Source organism: Sander vitreus, chromosome 8 (assembly GCF_031162955.1).
Source record: "Sander vitreus isolate 19-12246 chromosome 8, sanVit1, whole genome shotgun sequence".
NCBI lineage: Eukaryota > Metazoa > Chordata > Actinopteri > Perciformes > Percidae > Sander > Sander vitreus.
The window spans coordinates 6,867,252-6,891,341 of NC_135862.1; the positions used below are offsets into that span (position 1 = coordinate 6,867,252).

Sequence of the window (24,090 nt, forward strand, 5' to 3'; positions counted from 1 at the left end):
TTGTTGATTTTCCTGTGAGAGGATTTAGTGTCCAAGATTTATGCTAAACTGATGCAAGTATCCGTAGGAGAACTCCCAATACTAAAGAAATGGGAGCGAGAGCTGAGCCCTGAGGGGAACGTAATTAATTGGGAGACAGTTTGGGACAACATTTTCCACTGCTCCAAGAACCCAAATCACCAGCAGATCCACTTCAACATATGCCATAGGACATATTGGACTCCTCAGAAGAGATACGTCGCTAAAGTCATTCCTACTCCCTATTGTACGTTCTGTCAACCTGAACAAACTAGAACTTTCCTGTACATGGTCTGGGAGTGTGAACAGGTGCATGAGTTTTGGAAAACAACATCAAGAATATCTGATGTGATAGGAGGTCGAATTCCTACTGACCCGATTGTTTTGTTACTTAATGATGACTCTAAATTAGGGCTGCAGCTATCGATTATTTTAGTAATCGAGTATTCTACCAATTATTCCATCGATTAATCGGATAAGAAATACTTTTGTTTTATTGAAGAGCAATAACAAACAATAGTTTGGTTAATTTTTCGGAAAAAGCATTTTTGTTGCCTACATTGCTTACAATATCATCTCTCAAAAAACTAAACATATGAAGTGCATTTAAGTGCCATATTACATTGTAAAATTTTTAAAGAAAACATTTTCTAAAATGACATCAACCTCACACTAAGCCGCATACATTAAACATTACGTTGTGCAACTTAACTTTCAGAACTACAAGTTTCATCCTGAGACTGATCTGTATATAGGCCTATATGTAAATATATGTATATGTAAATATTAATTATACTCAATCTATTTTAATTTATATATTTGATTACAATGCATTGTAATCAAATATATAAATTAAAATAGATTGAGCTCTGTTACACTTATGCTAGTAGATCGTTGATCAGCTGTTTCTCCGTGAAGAGAGAGAGTGAGAGAAAATGGTGCGCAACAATCAGCTGTTTCTCCAACGGGATGGTCAACAAGTCGGCTCTTTAGGTCAAATTGTGGTCACTGCTACGTATTTTCTTGTCTTTGATTTTGGTAGTTGTTGTGTTTGGTGTAGTTTCATCATCCATACGACTCTGTGATTTACTTTTGTCGGGTCCGCTTCGTGGAATGGATGAGAAATGTTTTCTGTTGAGATGCTGAAGCATTGACGTCGTGCTATTATTGTGGTAAGCTAGTTCGGTTTTTCAGTAGACACACTGTACAGAGTTCTCATTTTAATCACGTTTGAACTGATTCCAAACTTTGGACACTTTCTGTCGTTTTCTCCAGCCTGTCTCTTCTCTTAGCCCCTCATTATTTACGCTCTGGCATGTGTCGCCAGCAGACTGAGCAGCGTCTGGTGTGCGACAATAATAATGATCCGTGTGGAAACACCGTCCGTCAGCAATACAACATTGGTAACATTGATTTAACGAAGCTTCGAGGCAAATCATTTTGCACCGAGGATTTTTTGTAATCGAATTATTCGAGTTATTCAAGGAATCGTGTCAGCCCTACTCTAAATTACACCTACTTGGGAGACAAAAGAAAATTTGGCTAGCCGGCTCAACCGCAACCAAGAAAATGATAGCTCAATGCTGGCTCCCCCCCACTCGCTTTGTATAAAACAATGGTTGCCGTACTTCCTAGACATAGTTATGCTTGAGCTCTCTACAGCAAGGATTAACAAAGCCAGGTCATCGACTATAGACCTATGGAAAAGTATCAGTCCTAATGACCTCAGCATCACAAGAATTAGAGGAGAGCGACTAGGTTTTCTTTTAGTTTGTTTTGTTTTCCTCGAGACCGCAGAGGGTGGGGGGTGGGAGAGGGTTTTTGTTCTTGTTCAGCTGTATTTGTTTGTTCTGTATGTTGAAAAATATAAAAATAATCAAAAATTGACCATAAAAAAAAAATCCCATGCAACGAAATAACAAAACACACATTGACATTGACAGAATGTATAATAAGACAATGATTTACCATTCTTCCAGAATCTTTTCTGATCTTTCAGAGAGACCGCTGAGCATTGAGGTTGAAGCAGGAGATTTACCTCTGAAATCATAAAAACGATTCTCCTTAAAAATAAAACATGACATGCAGAAATCTACAAATTCCTATTTTATAATATGACCACACATATTTAAACATATTAAAACAGCAGGACTAGTATTAGCATGTTATCGACATTATCAACTTATGATCAAAAGAGATCTCCACAGTAAAAAACTGTTGGCTACTGAACCCACTTGGCTGAGGTCCACTGGTACAGTAAAGTTTGAGTGTTTTGCCTAAAGGCTACATTACTTAAGTTTGAAATGTAGACGATGTTGCTCTAACCATGACACACTAGTATGTTGAATATGGACATAATTTAGACAAGAGTCGTCATGATTTTCATTGTAAGAAAATCAATTTAAATATAATTTTAACATAATTGTATCGTGGTTGATTTTGTCTATTGCTTGTTCAATATTATCTGTTTAATATTGTGTTATTCCTGATGTTTAATTGTTTTTCATTGCACTTTAATACATACTTTTAGGTCCTCTACACTTTGGTACTGGAGCAAATATTATTTCATATAAGTGTGCTGAGGAAGGACAATAAATAATCTTGAATCTAATGCCGTTCTTAGTAACTTGCTTTGGGTTGAATACATATGAATGTTACAATGTCAGTGTCGTATGAATGTTAGAGTGATCCAGGTACAGTTTATTGAAAGTGAAAATATGACGAGCCCAGTTAGGATGCCTGGCTAACACCTACAGCTTAATGTGACTTTGCGTTTCTACTGTGTACAGACCCCTACAGCATTATTGTAATGATGTCAATAAAACACTCTGCTTACTATAACTACTTGGATTTTTTTTTTTTCTCTGTATCAAATGCAGTCAAATGTTGGCTGTGGGTTGTTCTACCTGTTGGAGCTCTCTGGGGAAACCCTCTGTCCAGCAGAGTCCATCTGTTCTCCGGGCACCCAGGCCTGCTTTGGCCTCAACACAAGCGGTGGTGGGAGTATGTACTGGGAGGGTTTAGGAAAGTGCCCAGGAGGCTGAAATACATATAGTAATCATTGTCAGCCATAATGTACAGCTCTTATGACTTTATTTGAATAGATTTTAGTATACACAGCAGCAAATCTTTATTTTACGTTTTCATTTACTGGAGCGGTTCTTTACATTTAATTCAACTGAGGAAACTTCTGCCAGAGAAAAAACTGAATCCTCATTTCAGGTGTGTTCAGAAGGTTGTAAGGCTGGAACTCTAAATGGGAAAATAGAGTTTGAGCTCTGTCTAGACAACATACAGTCCTCAGTATATGTTGAATATACTGTATTGGAAAATGAAATGTATATATAAGTCTGTCCACTAACATTAAACTCAGTGAATGTTTTCTTTTGAGGTATTTCGCTGACACAGTTTTCATACTCAAGGAATGCTCATATGTAAGTCAAACTAACAGCTTAATTACTCTCCAGATCCCATTTTCTCTTTGTGGAAGCACTAAATTGTTCATCCCTGCCTTTGATGCGTACCTCAGTGTCAACACATTGAGGCCGGCCATGACGGCAGCTGCACCGTATCAGCTGGCCTAAAGTGGCCACCATGATGTATAGTGCTGAGCATGCTCCAAAGAAAAGATCCAACGAGAGGTAAATGAAGGGGGAAAAAAAACTAGACGACAGTCCGCCAGTGTGAAAAATGACATCTGCTGGTGCAGAGCAACCTACAGCCCTCCAGGAAATAATCTTGTTTTTTCAAGAGAGTAAATTTAAAGATCAATCAGGAAGAGTGAGACAAATCCTGGAGGGGGCGATAACCAAGATGAGAAAGCGACAGGGCAAGAAAATAACTCTTCCATTGACATCACACAGGGGCTGGTTTCCAAAATTCACTGGCCACTTTCACTAGAATACCAGCCCACCAGGTTTTAAAAAATATTACAGAATGTCCCAGGACAGTTGCTTTACCTTCAGAGACAGTGGCTGCTCAGACACAGGGTAACGTCTAGGAGGTGGGTCCTCAATAAGCGACAATGTCCAGTGTTTCTCCAGCGCTGCCTTTTTGAAAATAAAAGTATATATTTTTTTTTTTTTCTTGACAGCAACAAGTAAGGAACAACAAAGAAAAGTGTCTTCAGAACCTAACATATAATACTGCATATAATATACGGTTATTATAGTGTATAAAATATACAATAGTGAAGGGAGCTCTAGTGTCACAAACAGGTTAAAGCTTTAGTGAGTAACTTTTTGATATTAACGTCCGTTACATTCAAGCCATTGCCAAATGAGTTGCTACAAAGATAATTAAGACTCGGCTCCACACAACTCTCTCTGTATTTCTTAGTATGGCTATGTTCAGAAGATTGTGGCATCCGGCGACTTTCGCGCGCAGAAACTCAAGTAAAGATAATGACCTCTTCTGAAGAGTCCATCATGTTTTTTTAATCCTCCATGTCTCCTCTTAGCTACTAGCAACAGCGTGGAGGAGGGGTGGGGGCTGTGGGCGATCACGGAAGGCTTGTATCATGTGGATGCGTCAATAGTTTTGTTGTCATTATTTAGAATTCCTCATGGGGGCGACAGAAACTACGCACTATAGCTTTAAATTGATAGCTCATAAATGTGTAGTATGTTTTAATCTTTTTGTGCATGTCTAAATGTACATGTCTGTGGGTCTACCTGTATGTTTTTGTGTCTTTGTTTTGTGCATGTGTGTGCATGTTTCTGCGTCTTTGTATGTATTTTTGCAGATTTGCATGTGTGCAGGATTGTTTGTGTGTGTGTGTGTGTATAGAGAGAGAATATTGGGTAAGTATTTGCATTTGTGTATTTTGTATTGTCCATTGTGCAGGTTTGTGTATCGCTAGGGCGTGGGGTAAAGAATTACTGAACCATGCCGTGAGGAACACATGAACTTGTTCGCTTACCTCATCAAAAACGAATTCATCCATGTCCACCTCCTCAAAGGTGTCGTCCTCTCCGGTGTCGGGGCATGTCACAGCAGCCAGAGCAGATGCGAGCCTCCTCCTCAGAGTGAAGCCCCTCCAAAACGCCTGGAGGTACCCAAAGAAGAAAATGGTAGAAAACCCTCCATGAATCACGAGGCAAACGTAAGAATTGTGCGTTATCCCATTAGGGAGATAAAACCTGTTAACCTTGTTTTAATTGCTGAGTTTTCTGCTGTCTGAACTCTGCGTGACTCCGGGCTGTTCCGAGACAAATGGAGCTCCAGTGTGCCTCTAAATCCTCCAATTCCCAATGGGCTGCGGGGGGCACACTTCACTTCAAGTTCAGCTGAGCAGGAATCCTAGAACTCTTACTACCGCACTTCTTTGGAATCTGATTAATTACTCATGTACCCCCCCTTCCCCCCCCCCCCTTCCCCATCCCCCACCACCACCACCCACCGCAACAGACACACACTATTCCCACCACCCCCACCTTCTCCCTTAGAGAGCCCTAAAGGACTCATCAAACACTTTTTGTGTTGAAAAGGGATTTGGGAGAAATGTTGAATAGCATGTTTTTTAGAACAGCCGCTTACAGAATATTTGGCCGCTTATACAGAATAGCCGAATATGCCTCCATAGCACGTATTAGGCCCGAAGATGGATGTTCAAGGGTGGAAAAGGACATTTTGAGATAATAACTGTGTGAAAGTTACTTCAGCCACAATATTAAAAATTCTAGTTGTAGCAGTAAGGTCCTAAATTACACATTGACAGGTTAATCTGTGTGCATTCATGTCCCAGTAATGCTTGTTACTAGCTTAGCTCCAAAGAGCTTATTCCCCGGAGTCCTTATGTTTTCTCGCCTCACAGTTTTCCTTGGATTGGGGTGGCACCTGGATCGTGGTTGCAGCTGCTGCCGTGGTCTTGCTCGACACGCTGCTACACCCTGCACTAGTATTAATATTAGTTCTAGTCATAGTTCTATTAACTTTATTGGTACTGTAATTGCCACTGTTCATCACACCAACTGCTATAATTATTATGAATCATATTTCTCCATATATCTGTATCTGTGTATCTGTGTCCCAACCAGCAGCGGCAGATGGCCACCTACCAAGAGCCAGAGTCTGTCTGAGGTTTCTGCCTGTAAAAAGTAAGTTTTTGCTCGCTACTGTCTCACCAAATGCTTGCTCGTGGGAAATTGTTGGTTCTTTGTAAATTATAGAGTGTGGTCTAGACCTACTCTACACGTAAAGTGTCCTGAAATAACTCCTGTTGTGAATTGACACTATAAATAAAATGTAATTGAAATTAAGTAGAAGTCTCTTGTCTATGCTAAATTAGGCTGCTAAATATTGAAGGTTTGTTTCAACAAAATGCCAAACACATTCGCCCATTCCATCTTCTTAAATGTAGTATGGGTAGTAGGGTAGACAAAACAAGCAATCGGAAAACATCAACTTAAACAATGGGAAATTGTGATGGGTATATTTTTATATACCCATTATTTTATAGCTTTGATGATTAATCAATAAACCAAAAATAGAATTGACCAATTATTCCAGTATGACCGCATTTTTACGTTTTTTGATCATTTCTGCTCTCTTATATCTCTAAATCGTTAGTTGTTCTAATGTAGATTACATACTACATGTACTTACATTTGCTATGCATCAATGGACATAGTGTTCTGGATGTGTGTACGGATGGGTGGACTGAACTAATACCAGAGTTTCTTTTCTTTAGGTTTCACCAAGTCAAATTTAAGACTTTTTAAGACCTTTTTACGACCAATGTTGAATGAAATGTAAGACCTTTATCACAACATCAACTAAGCCCTAAGTTCAGTTTTTTTCTGTATCACTAAACTTGCACTTCCCCATAGCTGAAGAATAAAATCTGTTTTATGTCTGTGGTACAATCCGAAAGAGACTTGTGCCAATAACACGAAAAGCTGATTGGCTGCAATATAAGTTACACGTCGGTCTTATTTGTAGTAGTCTCGCTTTGCCAGACCCTCCTCCACACTCCTCCAGGAGGGTCTGGCTAGTCCACATAGCATTCCAGGATGGGAGAAAAACGTGCTCTGGTTTTTTGGCATTTCTTTAAACAAATCAAAATCGTCACTAAGCGCTGCACAGAGCCCCCGCTGGCACTGGAAAAAATAGCCCCGGGAAGGAACTTGTTTTGGTGGAACGTGTACGTTCAAAAGTTGTTTCATGTAGTTGTGCAACAGAAAACTCAGATTGGACAGATAGTCTAGCTAGCTGTCTGGATTTACCCTGCAGAGATCTGAGGAGCAGTTAACCATAGTCCTCAGAAATCCACCAGAGTTTAGAATTCTAACACAAAGGAAGCGGAAGGTGACGGAAATCTGGTCGAAAAAAAGGACATACGGCGGAATTTCCGGTGGCAACAGGGCAATCCCGGAAGTGGAAGATCGTGGATATAGACTACATTTGTAGTAATACAGCAAAATTATATTTGGACTAGCAAAAGAAAGAACTACAACACCATGGAATTTAAAAAAACGTAGCATTAGAGGTAGCATTGCATGGACGTAGGAAAATTAAGAGCTGTTTAAAATGATGTAAGACCTAGAACACAATCAGCATATATAGAATATAAGACTTTTTAAGGGCTAAAATTTAGATTTTGAAATTTTAGACTTTTTAAGACTTTTAAAGATCCTGCGAAAACCCTGAATACATAACTATTAGAAAAAAATCAAATAGGTTGATTGATTCATTTGAGATATTCAAGTTATGCAGTCACACTTAGCTAGACCATTGTCTCCAGCACTGTACAAGCTCGGGACAAAGGTCCTGTTACTGCAGTGTTGGGGGAAAGACAATGCTCTAAATTGTATCGCTGAAACCAATCTGGGCTGGCAGTCCCTGGCCTCTCATGCTCTGTGGGTATGTTGCGTTGGGCACATAATACATACTCTACTCTGACTGGATAATCGTATTCTGACATAGCCGCAATACTACACATAAATAAGTTGTTCATTTCCTGTACGTAACTTTCAAAATAGCATCAGAGGGAAAGGTTTGGTGGAGGATGTTGCAAAAATGGGCAAAAGACAAAACATGTAAGCCGCGTGGGTATGTTTTCTTTGTAACAGAGGCAACAAAGACATTCAATTGTTGCCCCTTATTTATAGCCTGACTCCACTTGTTGTAGTCAAACAAAAAGTTCAGAATATCTGACAAAATTCCAGAAGTTTTACCTGGATGACAGTTGCTGCATAATCTTGGCCAACAACGCTCCCGTTAATATAGGAAGGTCCTGACTCTGGCTTTCCTCCATCTCCACCACTTCCTCCTCCTTTTTCAGCTGTGGAAAGGCTGCTGATGTTCTCACATTTCAGTCTATATTTCCTCCACAGCTGCTGAATCACGACTGCTGCTGTGCTGCTCCGAAAAGGACACACACAGACAAACACACACACACACACACACACAAAGTGAGGGATTTATATGATGTCATAGCACCTCTGTCTTTCAAAACATGAATTTATTTCTGAGCAGACATCTGAAAAAGAGGACTGTCCAGAGTCACCCTTCATATCAAAGATCTATCGTCCTCCCAAAGATAGTGCAGTGTTAATGATGAAGCTGCGCGTTAAAATGAATAAGATGTTAAACATCTGCTGTAAATCACATAGAGGAGGCTCCAATAATGACAAATGCTCTGCAGCAGAAACTAATAAAATGCTGAGCTGCTATAAAAAGAATTATATAAAAAAAAATGGTGTTTGATTTAAGTCAGCAGTGTCCACTTGTGTAACATGAAAGAATTTGGAGGCTTTCATTACAAAGACTACAACACACTACACTATCAGCTGATCTTACTGATCTGTTGTTGACAACATCGTGTTGGATGGAATGGACACTACAGAAGTGGACACTACTGACTCAGAAACTTTGGTGAATTACTTTTGGAGGTCCAGGTCTTGATGGTTGGACACAGGTGCCATTTCGTTATTGGAAGAAGTTGGTTTCCCCTTTGTTGCAGAGGAGTGAACACTGCCCGAGTTAGCTCTGCAAATTGTTGGCTCTGTCTTTGGACCTCTTGCAACAGTGTTGAATGAGTAATGCCAACTCTCTGCAGCCAACTTCTCCTCAAAAGTCCAGTATTTGCATCTGATATTGTCTGTGTTTGAAATAACTGGTTGGACTTTTCCAGTGGATTCCATTTCTGGGCACTCAGTACACTTCTCAGCATTGGTGCTGTCCATGTGTCCAAGTCTTTCCTCAGGTTTTGTTTGGCTTGCAGCTCTGTGTTTGGCAGCCACAGTGGTGTCACCATATTCATGGGTAAATCTCTGGTCCTTAGCCAGCTGCAGAGCCTCAGCAAAGTGTCGGCAGGAGGTCTTTACAGCATCCAGGGAAGATGAGACATTACTGTGAACAAATGCACCCAAAAACACACTGTTTTAGGTCTGGATGCTTGCTCTTTTCAGAATGTCTTTAGAATGGTAGCACTGATTAAACCTTAGTGTAATAAACTTGATGATTTTACCATGCTGCATACACATAACAGTAGGAGCAGCAGTTTTCCAGTTTTAAAGCTAAGGATGTGGATGTTAGTTTTAATTACATTTTGACTTGATTTCTGTTGTGCTGTGATTAGTTTGACACTGGCAAATTCATCAGGAAGAGCAATAATATTAGTAAATCATCTAAGATCTGTGTCATTTGATCTGGGAAACAGCCTAGTCACAACCTGTGTGAGGTGGATTCTGTATAGTTCAGATGTAATCACCCTACCTACAGTACTAAGAAAAATGTTGGGTTTTCTAAAACATACACATTCCTTCCTCATTTCCACATTTTAAAGAAAATCATAGCTACGATCAAGAAACCACACTGGCAGTATATTTGCTTATGAATATAAAAATTCAAAAAACACATGACGCTCAGAGTAATTTAGTTTGGAGCATATTGTTATGAACTAGTATTAGTATATAGTATTAAATGTGTGGGTGTATGAGTGAGAGAGAGAGAGAGAGAGAGAGAGAGAGAGAGAGAGAGAGAGGTGCCTGTCTGCTCTGTGTGCGCCCTAATACCATATAATGTCTCTTTCATTGAGGGGATAAACTGACTACAAAGCCACCTCAATAGAACCTTAATTAATCTATTAGCAATGCTTGGCTCTCCTCCCCTCCCTGTCTTCAACCCTGAGGGGGCAGAGGCGCTTCATTGCCCAGCCAGTCTGGAGAGCCAGTAGCCTTAGGTTGTAGAGCTTCTTCTCTACAAAGACCTAGCTCTTCGTTCTCAGTGGGACAAGTGAGAGGGCAGTCGGGAGGTCCAAAAGGATTGTGACCCCACTGACCCCGTCACCCCCGTACCTGCTGGTTCACTCCAGGGTCACCATCAACATGTATACCACTGATATAAGAGAGCAGGAATGATCAAAAACACGTTTTGTAATGCAAAAGCTGCAATATAAAATGTTTTTGACAGGGAGGTAATTACTACAAGACACAAAGACACTAACACTAAAATCCCCATTGTTCAATTATATTTCAGGACATTTGGGGACATTTGCTGTGGCTGTGCCATATGGATGCTCCCAGCAGAAGTCATAGCTGCAATAACTGCTGCAAGAAACTGAAGAGCAGCAAAGGTCAAGACAAAGCCTGTGCCATGATTATGTCATTTATTGCAGTTTATATCAACCTCAGGATAGACGCCAGCTTACAAGTCGTGTGAGAAACACGCTTTAGAGACTAAAAGCAAAAATATGCAAGAGCATAGCCTACTCACTGACTCGATATTTTTGACTCAGACTGCTGAGTCACATATTAGTTTCAGCTGAACTTTGAAATGCATCGTTACACAGGACAGGGCCTTTGAATTTTGATCCCCATCTCTTACATTGTAATCATGTTAGGAAGAGATCACTTGAACAGGAGGAACAATTTTAACCAATGACTATCCTTAAAGCAGCCCAGTTTTCTTAAGAAGTACATTCACATTGAATTGATTTGCAGCACACAAATTACATGCAGTGTCAATGTTCAGTGGGCGCCCTATAGCAAGGTGGAAAGTAACGGTGGGGAGGTTGGGATGGGTGTGTACCGCATCTGACATATCCAACTTTTATTATTATCCAACATTTATGAAAAACATCCATGTTAAATTGAATTATTCTTGTGTCTCTAAACCATGGCAATATGCATTGTGTCTGTGATATTGAAGAGAACATTACAAATTAATTCTATTGTACTGCATTAACCCTTCAGCTTGTCTCTGAGAGACATTTAAGGTGTTTGGTAACAAGGGGAAAAAATGCAAGGAGTACACAGAACATAGCCAGGGGAAGAAGTAGTAAAAAAGCAGCAAGATTTCTTTTTTTGTCAATTGTCATTGACATTTTTAAGGGATTTTTCTATTTGTATTTGTTTTTCTTAAACTTCTGTTTGTATTAAGAGAAAGATTTAAGTTTCTCAGCAAAAGCCATAAGAAGTACATTGTAGGTAGGAAATAGAGGCATTTTGTAAGGAACAGATGATTCAGCCTCCACTCTATACCCTGTAGAGAAAAGTTGTGAAACCATACCCCTGATAAACCCCATGGTTCCCCATCTTACGTCGTCAGTGGACAGACGTGTGGCACTCTTCTCACCTCTTCTAAACCTCAGTCAGACACAAGGTCAGGCCAGGGGTTAAATGGCTGTGTTGGTCCTTGCAAAGCCTGCAGAATGGTTCATTGTCCAGAGGCCAGGGGGGTAAGAGGGCACACAGTGAGGGGTGAAGCAAAGAGAGCGCCACGCTACCCCCCCAAGCCATAGGAGTCCTCGGTGTGACCCGCATGGGTAGCCGCAGCCACTTTTCATCTTTTGTGCTGTGTAATTTGGAAGGATCATGAAGATAAGCAGAAAGTTGACCACTGTTTTAAGTGTTGGTGGTCCGTCTCGCAGAGGAGTGTCAATGTGTGCAGAGGCCAGTGACATCGAAGGACTTATGAAAATAGATAGACGTTGTCTTTAGGCTCACTACGCCCTATGTATCAGACATAACAAGAGGATAGCTAACATTCCTGACTGCTTCATGTCTGTCTGACAGGCTGATCAGCACAAGATGAAATGTGTAATACGGCCTCTTGTAGATAGGTTTGCAGTAATTTATATCGTCTTATCCTAATTTGTTTTACTCTGGTTTGCCATTTGATTCTATGTTATAATCCCTTTAGGATTTCACCTTTTAGTATTTTTTTCTCTCTTTTCCTTAAAAGTAATATATATATATATATACACACCGACCACTGCACCTTTGCTGCATGTCATTCCCCCTCTCTCTTCCCCTTCTTCAGCTGTCCTCTATAAATAAAGGCCTAAAAATGCCCACAAAAATAATCTTAAAAAAAAAAAAAAAAAGAAGAATGCATGTGATGTGGAATTATTAAATTCTTGACACAGAGTTTAGTGACAAGTTATATAAAAGTGGGAAAGAGCATGCTATCCGTGACACTGGAACAACAGTAGAGTACATGGTGCATTCATTACCCTTTTGTTTTATTTGGACACCTCAAAGCCAAATTTGAATGAACAAATCTGAGCTGAGCAATTCCCTCCTCCCTTCCCATTAGCTGCTTCCAAGCAGAAATAAGTCCTCTAGACATTTCAATTTACCAACACAGATGATGTAAGACTGTTACATTTATCAATTTTAATTCTTTTAGACCTAAGTGCAGCCTTCGACACAGAAGACCATAATATTTTAATTGACCGCCTTAAATCCTGGGTTAGCATCAAGGATACTGCACTGAGCTGGTTTTATTCGTACCTTTTAGAGAGAACCTACTCGGTCTCCATAGGTGATTACTCATCATCTACAGCAAACATTACCTATGGAGTAGCGCAGGGTTCGATTTTAGGCCCAATTTTATTTTCAATCTACATGCTTCCGCTAGGCCATTTCCTCCAGCATCACGTCTCTTTTCACTGTTATGCGGATGACACACCATCCTTTGAGACCGGACGACCCAGAAAGCCTAGCTGCTGTTTTAAACTGTCTTAATGATGTTAACTGTTTAACTTTCTTCAACTCAATAACTCTAAATCAGAAATCATACTGTTCAATCCCCCAAATCCTGCAAGTCTCGTTGAGAGTAACCTTGGTCCCCTGTCTGCCAATATGCAGCCAACCGCCAGAAATTTGTGAGTTGTATTTGACTCAGATTTAACATTCCATCCCAACATCAAGAAGGTCGTCCAGTCCTTTTTCCTTCAATTACGAACCATCGCCAGAATAAAATCCATGCTCTCCCGCTCTGACCTGGAAAAAGTAATTCATGCATTTATCATCTCCAGACTCGACTACTGTAACTCCCTCCTCTGCAGCATCAGCCAAAGGTCACTCTCTCACCTCCAATTGGTTCAAAACGCAGCAGCTAGGCTTCACATTGGTTTTAACAGACCACATCATATTACCCCAATCCTGGCTTCTCTCCATTGGCTCCCTGTTTGTTTTAGAATTGATTTTAAGATTTTACTAATCACTTGTAAAGCCTGTATGAGTCTGGCTCCTAGCTACATAGCAGAGATGTTGTCCCCATATGAGCCAGTTCATAGCCTTAGATCCTCGGGCAGGGCCCTTTTGGCTGTTCCAGAGTCAAGGCTTAAAACTAAGAGTGACCGTGCCATCAGGGCCCCTCGACTTTGGAACGATCTGCCCGAGGACATTAGGCTCACAGGATCAGTTTGTGACGTCGGCCATTCTGTTTGGCTGGTTATTTTTACTGACCTCATCTGCCTTGCTTGTCTGTCAAAGCACTTTGTAAACTTTGTTTTTTAAGGTGCTATTTGAATAAAGTTATTATTATTATTATTATTATTATTATTATTATTATTATTATTATTATTATTATTATATAACTAAGTGGAAACTCTCTGAACATCCCTGGTGCCAGTATTAGAGAAAATGATCATGATAAAATGTGGTAGCACCTCCGATTACATATTTTCTTCGTACTTGATGGCAGGGTTCACCATCCACCAGCCAAATGCTGGTCAAATATGCAAGTGGCTGGTAGATTGCTTCACTCACCAGCCAAAAAAAACAATGGTAATATTTTGAGTGGCTGCTAAAGTTTGAACATTCACTAGCCATTTGGCTGGTGGATGAAAAAGTTAATTTTGAACCCTGCTTGATGGGTTCGTGACAGCTCTAGAAAGGATTAACCTGCGCTCCTCCACACTAGACACAGTGCATTGACAGTCCATCCACACAAGCAGTCAGTCTCTTACCTGAGCTCCCTGCTGTGCTGCTGCTGTAAATCACCAGTCTGCTGAAGCTGAGCCTGGCAGAACACTAGGAAGCTGCCCGGAGCCAAGCTGACCTGTTGAGCAGCAGAGGGCGGTAAAAAAGAGTCTGTCTCCTGGTCATCGATGGCCCTCAGCCCAGGCACTGCTTTCTGCAGAGTGGATCTGAAAAGGAGAGCAAGCTGGATAAAATATCAGGGGTCATTAAGGCCACCTTTTAATGGCCTTCTTTTTTTAGTTACAGTTATTTTTTAGTTCCTGTAATACATCTAATAGTTTAAGCAGCGTACTTAAATGGAAAACGGGATGGGGTATAATGGTAAAATGGGATATTTCTTTAAGGAGTATTGTATTTAAACAACACACAACCAGCAACCAATGTGGTTTATAAATAGAATACATATAATACAAAATAAAACCATGATATCAGCTATAATATTGGCAGCAGCACTGAACAACAACACTGCATTTATTTGAAAATGTAGATGACAAAAGTATATTAATAAAGTATTATATTTCTATCTTTTATCTACTAAGACCTTCTTAGCAGACACATTCACATCACATTTCAGTCTTTTTAAATAACTATACTATTGCTGCTATTGTTCTACATTATAGTACAGCATTTTGAAAGCCCTCTTCGACCACTGCAGTGAATACATACACTTTGGGGAGTCCTACAGTTGGTATAAACAACAAAGTATTCAAAGACGATGAAGGCTTTTGATTGCGGCATGAATAGAACTAAAAAACATGGCTGAGATTTCCGCTGAGGATTTTCAAAATGATGCTCAAGTTAGAGAGCGAGCTTCTGTCGAGAGCTTTTACCAAAGGGTATATTTGTAAAACCATATTTCTATCCGTATATCTCAATTGGTAAAAAGGTATCTGTAATACTAAAGGGTTAAAGCAGCCATTCTCTATTTAGTTTGACAGCTAAGAGTTTGAGAAGACTGTTTCAGGTCCCACTGAGGCCACTCATAGTACATGCTGTTCTCTATGCTGAGTTCACTGTACATTTTGTGTTCTGGACTAATCTATTTACAGTGATTACATTTTAAGACAGGTAATGTAATTGTCAACTTAACTTTATTGTTTTCTCACAGTGTAGTTATGCAGGCACTTTAGATAAGAACTCTACCCATGGCATATGTTAGGTAGTATCAGCCTACAAACTGGGGGGGAGCCCTGAGTGGCTGTGAGTCTGGCGGAGCAGTAACTGCTGCCTGAGGCTAAGGATGTACAAGCAGAGGAATCCCAACTATCTGCCAGAGAAACAGACTCAGAGCATCTACTAGTGGAGGCCAAATGTGGTCTGTGTTCAGTGGGAAAATGTAGAGCTAGAAACTCTACAGGACACTTGGGAACAGCAACAATAAAACCCGTAAAAAATGCAAGCCTTCAGGCTACAAAGTCTATTTTTTTTTAAACATTTTGAAGAACTGGGTTTTTCAAAATTGATTCCAAGAGCACCATATGCTCTTAAATCATGTCTACTATGTCACCAGAGGAGGATAAAACATGTGCTTAGGGTAAACCTTTCATTTCACCAGCTCACAATGTGTGTTTTTGTGAAAATTTGAGCAGTTCTTATTTCATACTGTATCTCTTTACATGGATATCTCAAGATGTTTTAAAAAAAATCCATGGCTATAGATTTTTTAAATAGTAGATTCTGCTGGATTATTTAAAACACAGCTCCATTTTACTGTTATAATCCAGTTGATGTACCTACTGACCTTACAACTAATAAAGATGAAGCAGAGAGCAAAGTATTACAGTCAGAAAAAAAAGCTAATGATGGTGCCTCAGGTGGTTTATTCTGATTCAGGTATGGATCATGAACTCTTTTCTTACAGACAATTTGAACCCGTATAAAGGGTTCATACTGTATTCTGATCGGAGGCATAGTTTTCCCGTCCCTACTGCCACCCTGAGACAAAGACGTGACCACAAAGCACGGGATCTGTGTACTGTCAGAGGGATATGGTTTTGATGTGGCCCACTTGGTCTCTCCGAAACAGATCCGGATTAGATTTCAACCCTTCGGGCATATTATCTGGCTGGCTGCCTTCAAATGAAGCTCCAAACCCAAATAGGACCTGTTGACGGTTACATGAGCTCATTGAGGTGGGCAATGTAATGTAATTCAATTAAGGAATGGACGCCATTTAGACACACTTGGGAGAATGCAAAGTAGACCTATGTACAAATAATTGGATGCCATCAGTTGTGGATGTTTACAATGACTGATTCTCATTAACTGGGGAGTTTTTCTGGTTTCAGAAAGACACCTCTCTCTGTACTGTGATAACCTCTGCACTACATTCAGTCTCTTTCTTCTTCTCTTTTTGAAGCATAAAGCATTTTTCTGTTGGAGCAATGTGTATATTTGTAAAGACTGAAAGAATAAATTAAAGTCTTTTTTCTTTTTTTTTAAAGAAAGTAGGAGCTTCTCAATATAGATGCTATGAATCTCTTTCTCTCCTTAAAGCTATATCTACATTGACTATACTTGGACTTCAACCTGAACGTTCCCTAAATTAATATAAATTTCCTCCTCCTTTCTGAGGGAAACGCTGTTCTTGGCTCACATTCCTTTATCCTCCTACTCCAGCCCGTATGGGCACAAGTCCGTATTTCATTTAGTAAAGACTTCCTCCAAACCACAGGCTCTTAAAGTGGCCCTGATTAATCAGGCCCAATATTTTCTTCTTCCAGGTCTCCTGGATCAGGGGCTGCCTACAGGGAGTGTAATTCTTAGCGCTTGCCTTTTGCTGCTTTAATTTAGCTGGTGTTATCACTGGCTCAGGATGAAAGGGTCAGGGCATGAGTGTAGAAATACAGAGGGTTAATTCCACTGTTGGCATTGGAGGTTAGGTAAAGTTTAAGGAAATATTAAGGTAATGTTTCAGTTAAGCCTTGCGACGGAAAAAAACGTCCACAAGTAACCCATGTTTTTTGGACAGTGAATAACCCACTAAGCAAGAAACAGAAATGTTATATTCAAACTGTCTACATCATTAAACCAACTGGCCAGTGGTACAAAAGGAGGAATGTGTTACGTGTGCAACTGACATTCAACTCTTCACAGTTAAGACATCATAAAATAATTTTCTAAACTGAAACATTCAGGGCTATTTGAAAGGGGCAAGAGAAGTATAGGTTTTCATATTTTGGTGTTACTAAATGGGTGTGAGTAGCTTTGAGGAGCCAAACAACTTTGCAAACCTGTAACAGCTGACATCATTGCTCATGACAGGCCAATAGAAGCATTAAGAATATGAGCGGTCATGCATATTTTTTATATAAACTCACTACAACTGTCTTAACTCGGGGAAAAATATTTAGGCATGATAAGTGAATGAGCAAATTGACACTGAAATGAGAATGGATTTTTCTGTTGTACCAATATTTTTGGAATTACGAGCACTTACTGTGGCGTACGTAAGCACAGATGTCGGTGGCACGTCGTAGTAATCTAATAGCGGACGCGGATCACAGTGCTAATCCTGGGAAGTGGACAGGAAGGCCTGTGTTCTGCTGGAATGTTTAGACTACCTGAGCCAGTAGACCGAAATTTCTGATAAAGATATAAACTGTTTTCGAAACCGTCCCGTCACTGAAATAGTGCACTATATAGTGTGTTTGCCATTTTGTAGTGGTGTTCGAATTCTCCGCGGTTAATTTCAATCACTATATAGTCCACTATAAAATACCCACAATGCACAGCTGATTTGATTGTACATACGATGTACCCTACGTTTTACTCCCGTATACCACAATGCAACGTGGCCGTGTTTTCCCAGAGGAGAAGAAGAAGCAGAAATCACTGCGAAAACTGAAAAGGAAAAATGGAGCGGACTTTCGTGTCTAAACAGTGGAAATGTAACATGCAACATATAAACAACCTTTTACTCTCCTCCTGGGTGCTCGCTTTGTTTATTTAATAAACACTATAAAGGGAATAGTGAGTGAGTGAATGAGGGAGTGGTTTCGAACACAGCTATAGATTTCCACTGGTATGTTCCTTTGAACATTCATCCCGGCGAGTGATATTTCAGAGCAAAGGAAATTGCAACTGAACCCTTTGTCCAAAGAATTTCCGGAAAGAACGGCGGAAATTTCTAATTACACTATGTTGTCTGCGTGGCAGGTACTGCAGAGGAGAAGGCGCTAAAGTTAGAGGTGAACACAAGTATCCAGTAGATTAGAGAGTACAGGGCACATTCAAATCATCTTAATACAGTTGCACTGCCTGATTGGTCTAGAAGCAGAAGCATCCACATTAGAAAACAATGACTTTAGATCAGGGGTCTTCAACATCTTTTATAGCTGAAAGTGGGGACCACCTACTGCATATATTGTATACAATTGAGTTGCATATTAAACTGGGCAGAATGGATGAAAAGAAATGGACATTATTTATGCTTCATGTTTTAATGTTAAACATACATCCGGAAGGCACAGTGACTACTTAAGCTTAACTGTATGGCTACCATAGCTACCTCTTTTTACAAATAGGCAAATTTATCTTTGCTATTAAAATGTTGCATTCATATTAATGTATATTTTCCGACTTATTTAAATTTTTGAAACAAGAATTTTTTTTTTTACATAATTTGGCGCCCCCCTGCACTAACTCTGAGGACCCCCTAGGGGTCCCGGACCCCCTTGTTGAAGATCTCTGCTTTAGATCATTAAAAACAGTAGCCTAACTCCTCCGTCCAGCCCTCGTCTTACCTCCAGCCACTCTCCTGCTGAAGAGGATTCCCTGTGAGGTGGACCTCTCGCAGGGATGGACATCCCTCCAGACTTTCACACACGTTCTGGAGCTCTGAGAGAGAAGTGGAAAAACATCTTTGCCTTGTCAGTGTCTAATTTTCCGTCTATTCTTCCCTCTCACCAGTGTCTCATCTAGTTACGCAGCGCTACATCGACTGAATTAAATAAATAGAGATGTGTTTCAGAACTTGCATCTTTTCCTCCATGGAGTCATATACTGTACTTGGACAGCAGAGCATAGAGCCAATATTAACACAGCATCGTCATGCAAAGTGTTTATGCCCAAAGGTTTGTAAATGTATAGCTATTGTAAATTCTTGTGTTAGTAAAATCAATCTGTGGCTAAGTGGGAGTAAGGGATTGGGAATGATAAAGTAAAGCTTTTATGATGAGAAATGGGGTTTATATAGTCTGATTAATCAAGACAGCCTGTTACCTGACATGCAGTTAAATCGAAGATCCAGATTTGCAAGGGACACAGAATCAGACATGGAGGGCAGCTGGGTAATTCTAGGACACACATAGACAAATTATAACCCCTTTTGAAAGCGTCAATACATTGTAATTAAACATTATACCGCTGTTAAACACAGAAACATTCTGATATTGTGAGTTGTGCGAGTCAAAAGAAATGAATAGAGTTTTCATTTTTGATATCCAATTATAAAAACCAAATTGAAAAATGTGCTACTATCACATACAGGCATTATTCAAAGACAGATATCAAGTAGAACTGGAGGAATATACCGGTTTTGGGCCACAGAGAGATGTTGCATGAGAGGGAGCCAGCAAGCAGTGAGGCCCTGCAGGGAGGAGATGCTGTTGTCGTCTAGATGCAGCTCTCTGAGAAGGACCTGGTTGTTCAGACCGGGGGGCTGATGGAAAAAAAACTGGGTCAAGTTGTCAGTTACCACTGGTCACACTTTGGGGTTAGACTAACTTTCTGTTGTTGTTGCTGCTGCTGCTGCTGGTCCAGCTTACGCCTAAATGACCCCGTCCATCAACGTCAGTTGTTTTAGTCCTGCTGTGTTTACAGTCATCAGCGTCGGCCGCAAGTTAAGCTCAGCTGCGATCTAAGGGGTGTTTTAGAAAATACTAAAGGTGATGTAATCACCATAGAGCTTTCAGTGGCTAGAACGCATGGCGCGAGTGAGAGAACTATTTCACAGTGGGCTGGTGCATATGATAAGGTAAAGGAGCTAGTGAAATGAGGATGCTGTTTGTTTTCTGTCTATGCTTGATGCAAGTAATGTATGATGCTATATTGCTATATTGCTTTAACTTATCCTGGGGTCTTGGGGTGGGAGGGGGTCGCCACCGGGGAGGGTTTGCGGGGAGAGTGAAGGAAAAATGTTTTCAACTTTTGCATATCTGTATACTGGATGTGTGTGTTTTTCTTGCTCTCTTTAAGAAAATAAAAAAAATAAAAACATTTGATCACAAAAAATACTGAAGGTATATAAATTATCATGCTTACAACTATTGTTTGTATGTACCTTTATTTTGCATGGTTTTCTTTTTCTCGACTTTGGCCTCATCAAGCAATTACCAGGGAAGTTAGGTAATTGGAAATTCTCTCTCCAATTGTTGCTTATGGAGCATTCTCACGGAAGATATTTTGACTAATGTAACTGTAATGTAACTTATAACATCAATCGGTACCTTTCATTAAGGTAAGCCAGTGGCAGGGCCCCAGTATTGTGCATTCTAACTTTCTTGCATCTCTCTTTTAGTTCAAAGCCTATGTGACTGATGAATTCAAGAATGAGCTTCATGCTTTACTTCAATGTTTTGGAGACTTTCAGGTCAAAGTTCATCTTTGCTGTCTGCAAATAGAAGTGTTCTGTTTGTGTATCGTATGTGGAAAAATGGAGTGTGCCATCGCCCCGATTTTGTAAAATATTACACTGAGCACTATCACTCTCCCCTTACGAAAGGAAAATATATGTATGTATGTATGTATGTACTAATATATTACTTGAAATATATTGTAATATATTGCAATATATTATTTTCCATTACATTTTACAATATATTATATATTGAAAAAACATGGAATAATATATTGATGATACATATATTATACAATATATTATATATTCATGTAATATATTGCAATATATTGCAAAATATAAAAATGATTGCCACTTTCAATATATTGCTATATATTGAACATAAATATATAATATGTTTATATATTCCAAAATATATGCTAATTTATATTTATAAATATCCACCATAATGTATTCCCATTTATATGGGAAAACATATTGGTAATATATGTAAAGATATAGTTTCACATCTATGTTTAATATATGGTAGAATATATTTTAAATATATGGTAGAATACATTTTAAATATATGTAAAATTATATGGAAACATATATGTACAGATATGTGTTTAATATATGGTAGAATATATTTAAAATATATGGAAACTTATATGGAAATGTAGACATGAAATATATGTACAAATATGTGTTTAATATATGGTAGAATATATTTTAAATATATGTAAAATTATATGGAAACATATATGTACAGATATGTGTTTAATATATGGTAGAATATATTTTAAATATATGGAAACTTATATGGAAACATAGACATGAAATATATGTACAAATACGTGTTTAATATATGGTAGAATATATTTTAAATATATGTAAAAGTATATGGAAACGTAGACATGAAATATATGTACAAATGTGTTTAATATATGGTAGAATATATTTTTAATATATGGTAGCATACATTTTAAATATATGTAAAATTATGTGGAAACATATGTACAGATATGTGTTTAATATATGGTAGAATATATTTTAAATATATGGCATACATAATTTTTGCCTGGTGTCTTAAAACCGATACTTTTTAAGAAAGTTAAAAAAAAAGAAGCGTACTAAACAACAGTCGGCAACATTAAAGAACGGTGTGTTTATTGCTAAGGCCATATGGTCAAAATTAAATGATTTAATAATAATGTAATAACTATAACAATAACTTATTTCACTAGTAAATTGCTGTTGAATGAGAAAAACAACCACCAGATGGGAAAAGGGCCTTTAACAACAACTTTGAATGCACCACGAGGCTGTTTCATTGAACGCACCGTCTGTGTTTTTCCGACAAGAACAGCTGCAGATTGTTACATCCTGGTGTCGGAATCCTCTACAGTGAAATACAGACAAACTTTACACTGTTTAGCTTTAGCTGTCAGCATTGTAACCGTGTTTAATCCAGCTACTAGCTAGCGGTAGGCTAACGTTAGCTGCTGTCGAGTATAGTGTTAACTAGCGTCACATGCAGCGGTGTTTCTGTTGCCTGTAACGTCTGTTTCAGAGCACCAGAGAGCAGAGCAGACATATCAGTAGCACCGAAATCCGCGTTGCTATTCGGTCCAGTAGATACAGGTCGTGAAGGCACCTATGCCGTATTAGCACCGGATTTCGGTACCCAACCCTATTCAGGAAGAAGATTTTTATAAGTAAATGTGTTACGTGGAGGCAGGGAATAAAGGACCCAATCGCAGAGAGCAGGCAGTTAGGCAGGAGAAGGTTTGAGGAAGGGGATTTATTAACAAAAACACGGCAGCACTAAGGCTGGTAAAAACCCAGGGAAAAATACAAAAAAAGGAACAAGGCTGACAGGATAGGAACTAACTCAATAGACAGGACCAGGACACAAACTAGCAGGGCGAGGAACACAAACTCATGCAGGAAGGACAATGGACACAAAACAATCTGACAGGACACAAAACAATCTGACAAGACACAAAGGGAAACACAGAGGCTAACTAAACTAGGTAACAAGCAAACACAGGACAGGTGACACCAGGGCAGGGGAACAGGTGGAGCACATTAGACAATCACACAGGCGGGAAAACACAGGAAGCAGAACTAGACATGACAAGACAGAAAACGGACTATCACAATAAAACAGGAAACAGAACATAATACAAAACAAGACCGAAAAGGAGACAAAACCCACAGTACAAAAACAATCCATAGGGACATACATTAAACAGAAGTACACAAATAGGGAAACAGAACCTAATACAAAGAACAGGAAACAGGGAACAGAAATACAAAGCAAAACACCGAAACCATGACAAAATGTTCCAATTAATGATCCAGGCAGCACATTCTCGTCTCCCTCCTTCATTTTACAGTTGAATGGTGGCTAGAATGGCTCTTGGTCAAAGTTCAATATGGAATGGATTAATCTGCGTTATTTTCTTTCTTTGTTTTTTTAAACGCGTTATTTTTTTCTCAAATTAATTGATCGAAATTAACGCGTTATTTTGACAGCCCTAATATAAAGACAAACTATTACATATAGTATATATGTAATAGTGTAATACACAAATATAGTGCCCTTTTTGGTCTTGATTGCAATATATTTTTTTATATGTAGGCTATCAATATATAAACATATGGTATATGCATATATGGCAATATATTGGAAAATATAAATATTAATGCCCAATATATCACATGATATTTTCCAATGTACTGCAATATATTTTGGTTTCGTAAGGGTCAGATCACTTACATTGAGCTTGTTACATTGCATCCTTTTTTAGTTCAATGGGCAATTTTGTTGGACTGAAGGAAAATATTATGTTCCTTTACTTTAAACCCCTAATCCTGTTCAGGGTTAAAGACAGACATGTGACAGATTTTCAATATCTTTTTGAATTTTAGATTTTTGTTTTGTTTAGTTTTTTTTCACAGATGGGGTAAACTTTGAAAATATTCCATATGAGGCCATGACATTAAGTTGTAGTCAAAGGGAAATTTTGGTTTCCCCAGCCTGTGGTTTTGTCAAGATAATCTGTTCAACCATGATCTGTTTAAGGTGATAATGTGAGCCCCCAAATTTGCTTCCTCTCAGGAGCTGTTGATTTAAATCAGCACATACTGTATGTATTTGTAACACTTTCAAGCTTTTATTTTGAAGGTTTGACACACACAAATCAGATGGTTTTTATTATTATGACTAGCACCACACACCGATCACTGTCAGAATTCTAATGTGGGGTTTGTGATTTTAAAACCAATACA

The 24,090-nt window shown here is 39.1% G+C and overlaps 1 protein-coding gene across 1 annotated transcript in view; it reads right to left on the bottom strand.

Moving 5' to 3' along the window:
• lrriq1 (leucine-rich repeats and IQ motif containing 1) overlaps positions 1-24,090 on the bottom strand; it is a 51,865-nt gene that overhangs the window by 18,993 nt on the left and 8,782 nt on the right. The window contains exons 11-20 of the mRNA XM_078256523.1: positions 19,769-19,896; positions 19,458-19,531; positions 18,980-19,073; positions 14,222-14,401; positions 8,905-9,372; positions 8,196-8,379; positions 4,940-5,065; positions 3,978-4,067; positions 2,925-3,058; positions 1,987-2,058 (exon numbers count right to left, since the gene is read on the bottom strand). Of these exons, the coding sequence (XP_078112649.1) occupies positions 1,987-2,058; positions 2,925-3,058; positions 3,978-4,067; positions 4,940-5,065; positions 8,196-8,379; positions 8,905-9,372; positions 14,222-14,401; positions 18,980-19,073; positions 19,458-19,531; positions 19,769-19,896 (1,550 nt within the window). The remainder of the gene's footprint in view (positions 1-1,986; positions 2,059-2,924; positions 3,059-3,977; positions 4,068-4,939; positions 5,066-8,195; positions 8,380-8,904; positions 9,373-14,221; positions 14,402-18,979; positions 19,074-19,457; positions 19,532-19,768; positions 19,897-24,090) is intronic.